This window comes from Hordeum vulgare, chromosome 1H, assembly GCF_904849725.1.
Source record: "Hordeum vulgare subsp. vulgare chromosome 1H, MorexV3_pseudomolecules_assembly, whole genome shotgun sequence".
NCBI classification, from domain to species: Eukaryota; Viridiplantae; Streptophyta; class Magnoliopsida; order Poales; family Poaceae; genus Hordeum; species Hordeum vulgare.
The window spans coordinates 314,256,941-314,267,656 of record NC_058518.1 but is presented as its reverse complement, the minus strand read 5'-3'; the positions used below and the strand labels follow the sequence as shown (position 1 = coordinate 314,267,656).

Sequence of the window (10,716 nt, the reverse complement as noted above, 5' to 3'; positions counted from 1 at the left end):
CAAGGACCAGTAGTAAAAGACTCATAGGCATTGGATCGGTGATGGATGATTATGCCGGATGTGATTCATCATGTAATAGCTATAACACGGAGAGACAAGTAACTAGCTCCAGTTCGTCAATCTAATGTAGGCATGTATTCCTTATGTAGTCATACATGCTTAGGGAAAAGAACTTGCATGACATCTATTGTCCATCCCTCTCATGGCAGCTGGGTCCTAATGGAAACTACGGGATATTAAGGTTCTCCTTTTAATAAAGAACCGGACCAACGCATTAACACTTGGTGAATACATGAACTCCTCATACTATGGACATCTCCGGGAGTGGTTCCGGCTATTGTCACTCCGAGGTTGCCGGGTCATAACACATAGTAGGTGACTACAACTTGCAAGATAGGATCTAAAACACACATATATTGGCGACAACATAATAGGTTCAGATCTGAAATCATGGCACTCGGGCCCTAGTGACATGCATTAAGCATGGCAAAGTAGTAGCAACATCAATCTCAGAACATAGTGGATACTAGGGATCAATCCCCGTCAAAACTAACTCGATTACATGATAGATCTCATCCAACTCATCAGCGTCCAACAAGCCTACGATAAGATTACTCACGAACGGCGAAGAGCATCATGGAATTGGCGATGAAGGAAGGTTGATGATGACGGTGGCGACGATTTCCCCTCTCCGAAGCCCAGAACAGACTCCAGATCTGCCCTCCAGATGAAGAAAAGGAGGTGGCGGCGCCTCCGTATCGTAAAATGCGATGAACTCTTCTCCTTGATTTTTGTCTGGGCGACACAGACTAAATAGAGTTGAGATAGGAGGCGGTGGAGCTCTGTGGGGCCCAAAAGCCTGCCAGGCGCGACCAGGGGGCCGCGCTTGGTGGGCTTGTGGGCTCACAGCTCCATCCCTCCAGTTGATTCTTGCGCCAGTATTTTTATTAATTCCAGAAAAATTCTCCGTAAATTTTCAGGTCATTCCGAGAACTTTTATTTCTGCGCAAAAACAACACCATGGCAATTCTGCTGAAAACTGCGTTAGTACGGGTTAGTTCCATTCAAATCATGCAAATTAGAGTCCAAAACACAGGCAAAAGAGTTCGGAAAAGTAGATACACAGAGGCGTATCAGTCATACAATAAATTGAGACAACTCATATGGCTCCTGCCGGTTGTCATACTCATCGACATGTAAGTCGTGATTCCTATTACAAGACCATGATCAATATCATACATCACATATATTTCATCACATCCTTTTGGACATATCACATCACAAAGCATACCCTGCAAAAGCAAGTTAGACATCCTCTAATTGTTGTTGCAAGTTTTGCGTGGATGCTATGGGTTTCTAGCAAGAACATTTCTTACCTACGTCACAACCACAACGGTGATATGCCAATTGCTATTTACCCTTCATAAGGACCCTCTTCGTCGAATCCGATCCGAATAAAGTGGGAGATATACACACCCCTAGCCACCTTATGCAACAAGTGCATGTCAGGCGGTGGAACCTGTCACACGTAAGAGTGCGTGTAAAGTCGGTTCGGGTCGCTTCATCCTACAATGCCGCCGAATCAAGATAATACTAGTAACGGTAAGCAAATTTACCAATTCATCACCCAAACCTACTTGTGTTCTACACGTGCATAGAATCTACGCATAGACCTAGCTCATGATGCCACTATTGGGAACATAGTAATAATTCAAAATTTTCCTACGTGTCACCAAGATCAATCTAGGAGATGCTAGGAACGAGAGAGAGGGAGAGCATCTTCATACCGTTGAAGATCGCTAAGCAGAAGCGTTACTATGAACGCGGTTGATGGAGTCGTACTCGCGGCGATCCGATCCAATCACTGAACGAACGGCGCCTCCGCGTTCAACACACGTATAGCCCGGGGATGTCTCCTCCTTCTTGATCCAGCAAGGAGGGAGGACAAGTTGAGGGAGAGCTCCGGCAGTAGGACGACGTGGTGGTGGTGGAGCTTGTTTTTCTCCGGCAAGGCTTCACTAAGCACCGCGGAGGAGGAGAAGGAGAGGTAGGGTTACGCCAAGGGGAAGGGTTCAGATGTGTGCGCAGCCCTCCCAAACCTCCACTATTTATAGGAGGAAGGGGAGAGGGGGCCGGCCACCCCAGGAAACCCTAGGAGGGGGCGACGACAACCCTAGGGGGTGGCTTGCCTCCCAAGTTGGAGGGAGGCAACCCCACGCTCTAGGGTTTTAGCCCTAGGCGCCATGGGCCCCTTTGGTGGCTCGCACCAGCCCACCAGGGAGCTGGTTCCCTCACACTTTCGGCCCATGTAGCTCTCCGGGACAGGAGGACCCTCCCGGTGGACCCCCGGTACCCTTTCGGTGGTGCCGGTACAATAACGATAAACCCCGAAACCTTTTCGGTGACCGAAACTGGACTTCACATATATAAATCTTCACCTCCGGACTATTCCAGAACTCCTCCTGATATCCGGATCTCATCCGGGACTCCGAACAACTTTCGGTAACCACATATCCAATTCCCATTACAACTCTAGCGTCACCGAACCTTAAGTGTGTAGACCCTACGGATTCGGGAACCATGCAGACATGACTGAGACACCTCTCCGGCCAATAACACACAGCAGGATCTGGATACCCATATTGGCTCCCACATGTTCCACGATGATCTCATCGGATGAACCACGATCTCAAGGATTCACTCAATCCCGTATACAGTCCCCTTTGTCTGTCGGTATGATACTTGCCCGAGATTCGATCGTCGGTATCCCTATACCTTATTCAATCTCGTTACCGGCAAGTCTCTTTACTCGTTCCGTAACACATGATCCCGTGGCTAACTCCTTAGTCACATTGAGCTCATTATGATGATGTATTACCGAGTGGGCCCAGAGATACCTCTCCGTCACACGGAGTGACAAATCCCAGTCTCGATTCGTACCAACCCAACAGACACTTTCGGAGATACTTGTAGTGCACCTTTATAATCACCCAGTTACGTTGTGACGTTTGATACACCCAAAGCATTCCTACGGTATCCAGGAGTTGCAGAATCTCATGGTCTAAGGAAATGATACTTGACATTAGAAAAGCTCTAGCAGATGAACTACACGATCTATTGCTATGCTTAGGATTAGCTCTTGTCCATCACATCATTCTCCTAATGATGTGATCCTGTTATCAACGACATGCAATGTCCATGGTCAGGAAACCATGACCATCTATTGATCAATGAGCTAGCCAACTACAGGCTCACTAGGGACATGCTGTGGTCTATGTATTCACACATGTATTGCGGTTTCCGGTTAATACAATTATAGAATGAACAATAGACAATTATCATGAACAAGGAAATATAATAATAACCATTTTATTATTGCCTCTAGGGCATACTTCCAACATCTAACCCCCTTCACATCCCAGCAAACCTCTTGTGTTTGGCTATGTTACCGCTTTCTCACCCTTCTTATAGCGTTGCTAGTTGTAGGTGCAGTTGCTTCCATGTGACAACATGGGTTCCTTGTTATATCACCATATTATACCTATTTAATTTAATGCACCTATATACTTGGTAAAGGGTGGAAGGCTTGGCCTTCTAGCTCCATGTTTTGTTCCATCTTTGCCGCCCTAGTTACTTCTGTACCGGTGTTATGTTCCATAACTGATTCTTCCTAACATGCTTGGGGTTGTTATGGGAACCCCCTTGATTTTCGTTTTGGAATAAAACTCTTCCGTCAAGGCCCAACATTGGTATTATATTCGCTCAACATAATAATACTGAACATTGTTAGTAATGCATAGGGAGTTAGCGCTACCCGTGAATCAATTTAACATAATACAGAGGGGGCCAGTTCTGATGGTTTTGGTCCCAAACGGGCAGACTGCGGGGCCACCGTGAGGAAACTCGTGGTTTGGTTTTACTCGTAGCCTTTCTCATTCGGTAGTGCCTTGAGAAAGAGATGCGCACGGCTCCTATTGGGATCTGGCCTGCCAGGCGGTCTTGCTGGATTTGTTTTACGCTTATTGGAGGTCTTGTGCACTCGGATATCGGTGATACTTTGGGCTATCTCGAGGTTGAGGTTTTCTCTCCAAGGCAGCTTGTGGTAGTTTGTGATGGACTATTTGGAGCACCCTGCAGTGTTAAATATTTCGAAAAGTCGTTCCCGCAGTTACGTGGCAACTTGGAAAATTTGTTTAACACCCGGTCATAGCAAATCTGAAGTAAACTTAATTAAAATGTGCCAAATTTGTGCGTAACTGTGATTGTATCTTCTCGTGAGCTTCGTATCCGAGAGAGGATACGACGGGGTTATGTTTGACGTAAGTAGGTGTTTAGGATCATTTCTTGATCATTATTAGTTCACGTCCGATTATGCGTACATCACCCCCTCTTATTCTTGTACTTGTAAGTTAATCACTTAAATAAATGCTTAATGCTTGTTGCAGCCTCACCACCTAACCATACCTCACACATTAAGATTTGCTAGTCTTGATACCGTTGAAAATGAAATTGCTGGGGCCCTATGGCTCACGGTTTACTACAACAATAGTTGCAGGTACACGTAAAGTGATACTTTGACGTGAGCGCAATGATTATTCTATTTGAAGTTTTCTTCTTCTTCTTCGATCTAGGATGGGTTCTACACCGGCACCGTGAGATAGCAAGGATGAACGTCGTTCTTTTATCGGTCGATTTCGTTCATAGTCGGGCCCTGCTCTTCTACATGGTGTTTGAATGAATTGTTGTATTGATGTGTTCATCATGTAGCTTGTAGCGAGTATAAGTCAATTATATATACTTAACTCTTCTCTACATATACTTGTAACGATACTCATTCTTGCGAAACGACAAGATGCGCTTCTATCTTTGTCAAGGCCCTCGTGCCAAAATAAGGATATAATCGCATGTTAGACGTTACAAATTGGTATCAGAACGGTACCGATATAGGACCCCCTTAATTGATCAAAATTGACCTAGTCGAGTCTAATTAAAAACTACTTTGAGTTTAGTTATATATGAGAGAGTAGGATTCTTTGTATGATTTTTTTTTTACAAATACAATAAAAGATCAAGTTTATTTTAAAAATATTTAAAGAATTTTTTGATTTTTGTTCAATTGCTAATTGTCTTTTTTGCATATAAGGTGTATATACACCCAAAAACCAAATGTTTCCGTGCGTGAAAAATACATGAGAATAACTTCTTAAAATGTCAACACGCATTTTTTTACGAATAACACGCATCTCAATAACAATGGAAATCTTGTACATAGACTTGTCGATAATGATCTTCCGAGCAAAGATGTCTTCTGAAAAAAAAAGACTCATGCAGAGATGCTTGCGTTTTCATTCGACACCACAGCCGGACCACGGTTTAGCAACCAGAAGCAGAGCCGTCTTCAGACGCACGGAGAGCCCGTGCAGCTCGGTCCTGTCCACGGGCGGCTTCCTCCCGCCGGCCAGCTCCCAGTCGAAGTGGTACACCAGGCTTGCGAGGGCCAGCTCGTTGGACGGCATGGCGAACCTGACCCCGGGGCAACCTCTCCTCCCGGCGCCGAAGGGCAAAAACGCGAAGTCTTGCCCCATCTCGTGGGTGTACTCCAAGAACCTCTCGGGCACGAACTCCTCGGCGCGGTCGCCCCACTTCGCCGGGTCACGGCCGATGGCCCAGGCGTGGATCAGCACCCGCGTGCCCGCCGGGACGTGGTAACCGAGCAGCTGGGTGTCCTCCACTGTCTCCCGGGGCAGGAGGAGCGGCGTGGGAGGGTGGAGCCGGAGGGTCTCCTTGACGACGGCCTTCAGGTAGTGTAGATCCGGCAGGTGGTCCTCGGTGACGTGGCCGGCGTCGCCGACGGCCGTGCGGACCTCGTCCTGGAGCTTCCGCATTTCTTGTGGGTGGTTGATGAGCTCCGCCATGGCCCATTCCAGCAACGTGAACGTTGAATCCGTGGCGGCTGCAAGCATGTCCAGGATGATGGCCTTGATGCCGTTCGTGTCGAGCTCGTTGGCTCCTAACAGCACCTCCACGATGTCACGCTGGTCCTCGTCCCCGGCGCCATGCCTTTCGCGATGGTCCGTGATGACACGCTCGAGCAGTCCATCCATCTCCTCGAACGCGCGCCTCGTCTTCCGCTCCAGTCCCGTCACGACGTCGACCCACCGCAGCCATGGCACCTTTTCCCGCATGGGGACCGTGCCGAGAAGCTCCTCGATCTCGGCGAACACCTTCCTCAGCCTCGATCCCCCCTCCTCGCCGTCGATCCCGTAGTCCGTGTCGCCAAACGTGGCGCGAGAGATGGTGGTGAAAGAGTAGACGATGAGGTTGTCGCTCAGGTTCACGACGGTGCCGGCGCGGCGGACCCGGTTGACAAGGGCGGCTACCTCCTGGCCCCGGACGCGTCTGAAGGACAGGAGGCGGTGTGGGTTAAGCATGTGGGTGACGCAGACGCGGCGGGCCTGGCGCCCGTGCTCGCCGTACGGCGCGAACCCGATGCCGCCGGTGCCGTAGTAGATCCGGTCGACCATGAACAGCTTGGGGCGGCTGGCGAAGGCAAGGTCGCGGGTCTTCATTGCCTCCTCTGCGGCGGCCGCGGAGCACGCCACGACGGTGGGCACACGCCCAAGGCGTAGGTATATAACCGGGCCATAGGACGCGGCCAATGACCGGAGACTCCTGTGCGGCAGGCTCCCGAGTAGACGAAGGTGGCCGAAGACTGGCAGGCTGGGCGGCGACGGAGGCAACGTTCCCCGGGCAGCAACATTGCTGCGCGTCTTGGAGACGAGGAGGGTGAAGAGGAGGAAGGCGAGGGTGGTGAGGACGAAGGGCGAGTTGAACAGCGCGACAACAAGTGAGACGATCATCATGTCTACCGCCGCTGCACCACAGCTGCAGCTCATGTACGCGGAGGAGAGAGCCCGACTTAATTAACCCCTGCGTTTCTTTTCTTTTTTAATGGAGCATTACACGCCATGGCTAAAGATCACCCGTCAACCACATCCCATGGTATCGGTGAACTCCACCTGTGACAAACGCAGTTAAAGCATGTGAGCTGGTTCATCGCACACGTTTTGTTCCTAAAACCTTGTGCATTGTAATGACCAGCACAGCATGAAATACATTTTAGTTTCTACTCCCTCCCTCCGTTTCTAAATACATCTTTCTAAAAAGTTTTACTACTGAACTACATACGAATGTATATAGACATATTTTAAAGTATAGGTTTATTCATTTTACTTCGTATGTAGACTTCTAATGAAATATCTTTAAAAACTTATATTTAGGAACAGAGGGAGTAGATGTATATGCATCCTATATGATTATTTTAATTATTAATTAAAAAGTTAAAATAGTTTTGAAGTATTTTTAGATTAAACTTACTTTATTTTGCACCAGTATACAAATTTTTTTAAGAAAAAAGACAACATTAACTTCTGAACAAAAAAGACAAAATTTATTTACTATTATATGTCACTATTCGTACTATTTTGATCGAAATTTGTTTTTTTAGAAGAAGTCAAAGTGTAATTTTCTTTTTGTGAATTTTTTTTCTTACAAGTATAATGAAAAGTTAAGTTGATTTTAAAAATATTTTCAGAATTTTTAATTTATTTTGTTGAATTCCTAAATATCTTTTGCATATAGGGTGTATATATACCGAGGTTCCAAAAGTTCTCCTCCCCAGTACAACTGGAATTTCTTCAGAATTTATTTTAAAAATAGGCAATCACATGTTTCATATCGGTCATGCATACCCATTTACATAGGTTCAACCACCATTGCATAATTTAAATCACAGTAGCATATTTCAAGCATTACAGGAGCATCAAAGTAAAACAAGAACCATAAGAGATACTAAAGAAGCGAAAGACATTCTGATTGTTGGTATAGGCGAAGAGGGTTTTTTAGAAAAGAAGGATCACCCCGGATCTGCATCTCGACAATGCATGCAACCATTTTATTAGTTATTTATAAAAACTTTACAAAATAATACATTAATAAGTCTCAAGCCACTAGCTTGACAACATATGTCGCTACTCATATCCACTTAATGAAGGGGTGCCGATAATCCGAGCCGAATACCAAACAGATTCCACATCAAAGCCTAGCATCTAAAGCTGGAGTCCCAACCAAGCCACAATGTCGGGTCTGAGGCACACACCAGTTTAGCGCACTCTCGAAGGCGGTCGACACCGTGTTTCACCAATCCATCTTCATACCAAGAACTGACACATCATCCTGCAATACCCGTTCTCGACGCCACCCCGACGCGAGACAACGTCGTCCTCTTCCACGAGTCCGTCAACCCACATCATACGCCGAGACTTCACTGCGCCACGCCGTCAAGATCCGTCGTCGTCCATGCGGAAGATGAAACTCCGCTCCACCACTAGGCCCTTCCAGTGAACACCTGCTCCGAAATAATGCCCCGAGGAGGGCGAACGACATCGAAGATGTCATCATCGTCCGACCCGAGAAGACCCACATCTCGGGTTCCCCCGGGAGCATCCCAAGCATGGTGTCGCGATCTGCAACAATGATGCCTCGAGAAGGGAACGATGTCACAGACGCCGCCATCGTCTGCCATGACTATAATCGGCGAGATTTTTACCGGAAGTCGCTGCCCGATCTCGTCGCTGACTAGAACCAAACAGAGCCTCTCTGTGAAGACAAAAGGTGTCGTCGGCATACCGGCACGGAGCCTCCATTCGCCCCTCACCGGTCCCTCCTCGCGCCATCGGTCGACTAAGGCCAAACCACGATGATCTGGACAGGACTCCAGATCCACAACCACCATTGCCACCCATCTACACGGAGAGCAATCACCCTCGTTGAATGGAGCACCGCCACCGCCACAACCCATCGTCAGGTTAGCCACTCCATTGGCCATGGTGCTCCGATCGATACTGAGTAGTAGGCACGCCGCGCGCCCTAACTTCCGCCCCGGTGTCGGTGTCAATATCGACGGATCTCGGGTAGGGGGTCCTAACTGTGGATCTTGGATCAATGAGTAACAAGGGACGAAGGAGACAATGTTTACCCAGGTTAGGGTCCTCTTGATGGAGGCAAAACCCTATGTCCTTCTCTTGTTATATTAATGATGGAGTATAGAGTACAGAGTTGATCTACCTCGAGATCATATGTTATGGTCTAAACCCTAATGATGTAGACATTTTGTCTAATGAATATCTATCAACTAGCCTAGCGTCGGCTTATATAACACACCAGAGGCCCAGGATAACAAGAGTCCTAGTTGGCTACATCGGCGTAGAGGAGTCCTTGTTTTGATCACCAAGTTTTGTGGAATCTTCCTCGTATTCATCGGCTGCCCGAAGTAGCCCAGGAGTCCGGCCCGTAGAGATAGGTCGGCGGCCCGAGGACCCCTTAGTCCTGGACTCCCTCAGTAGCCGTCGAACCGGCCACCAATGTCGTCGTCTTGATCCTTAGCATCACACATCCAAAGTCTTCGGCTTGCGGGGCGATTTCTTCTCCCCATTTATGTTTGGCCAACACCAGTTCGGCCGTCTATGACTTCCGGATTTCCGAGCATACGTCTTTAAGTTGGGGAAGCTCCTTAGTTCTTCCAAACTATTCGCCATATCCGGTCATTGGTCTTGAATACTGGTTCAACAAATCTTCCCATCACTGATCTTGCGGATCGTCGGGGTTTATCTAAAGAGTTTCACACATCAGGCATCCGAGGATGCCCTTTTAAGTTATCAGCCTTTATTAATGCCTAGTAATTTTTCACGCCACACCTCGGGTTTGAAATGTTTCCCTTGCGATGATATCCTCTTGCTTCCGAGCTCGAACGCCAAACTGCATCCGAGGTGTCCTCTTGCATCCGAGATCCAACGCAGGACTACATTTGAGGTGTCTTTTTTGTAGCCGAGCGCCAATGCCAGACTACATTCGAGGTGTCATGGATTACCCCGGTTTGTGAAAATTTGAAGGAATTCAACCAAGCTTAAATGTCGGAATAGTCTTTTATGGAGCCAGCTATTCGCATCTGAACTATATGCCGGACTACTTCTAAGGGGTAGCCCTCAAGGTGCGTACCGGTCTAAAACCTGAGATGCACCTGAAGGAAAAAATAAAACCGTTGATCCTAGTAGCCCGTGAGACTCAGGTCGATTCGCGAAATCGTCCTGAGGATCAATTCCTTCCTCGGAAGCAAACTTTAGGAATGAAAACATGGTGTGCAGTTGACCGACCTGAGGATGAATTCTTCTCGGAAACCGTATTGCGCTTGTTGTGTGCGTTTTGACAACCACAAGGTGCAGGTCGACACGGAATATGCCGAGCGGTAGGTCGAAAACGATTATGTGGTTGGTGTAATTTATTCTGTGACGAGCTGTATAACCAGTAGCCCCCGAGAATTGGATTGGGCAACATGTCTGACCATAAGATCATATATCCTTGGGGACTATTTCATACATTAAGTGTGTTTTGACAACACCGAGGTGGAGCTCGGCGGGAAAGATGCTAAACTGTAGGTCGGAAAAAAAATCTCCAAGAAGAATCACCATGCAGAACACCTCGAACAAGAGGATGTCCCACCTCCTAAAAGACAAAACATATAAATAGGGTAAAAGGTGCGATAAGCTCGGCAATACCAAAAACATTAGCAAAAAACTTACATTCCAAAATTAATCAAGTTCCTTTCAAGCGTGCAGTAGCCTACGAGACTCGGGTTGGGTGAGGCCCACCCACATGAGG

General features: G+C 47.5%; 1 protein-coding gene across 1 annotated transcript; it reads right to left on the bottom strand.

The window, feature by feature from the left end:
• Positions 1-5,208: 5,208 nt before the first annotated feature.
• LOC123410162 (cytochrome P450 71A1-like) lies at positions 5,209-6,863 on the bottom strand. Its single transcript, XM_045103062.1, has one exon. It carries the CDS (start codon positions 6,861-6,863, stop codon positions 5,346-5,348), a length of 1,518 nt encoding a protein of 505 aa, XP_044958997.1. The 3' UTR covers positions 5,209-5,345.
• Between the last annotated feature and the right edge of the window lie 3,853 nt (positions 6,864-10,716).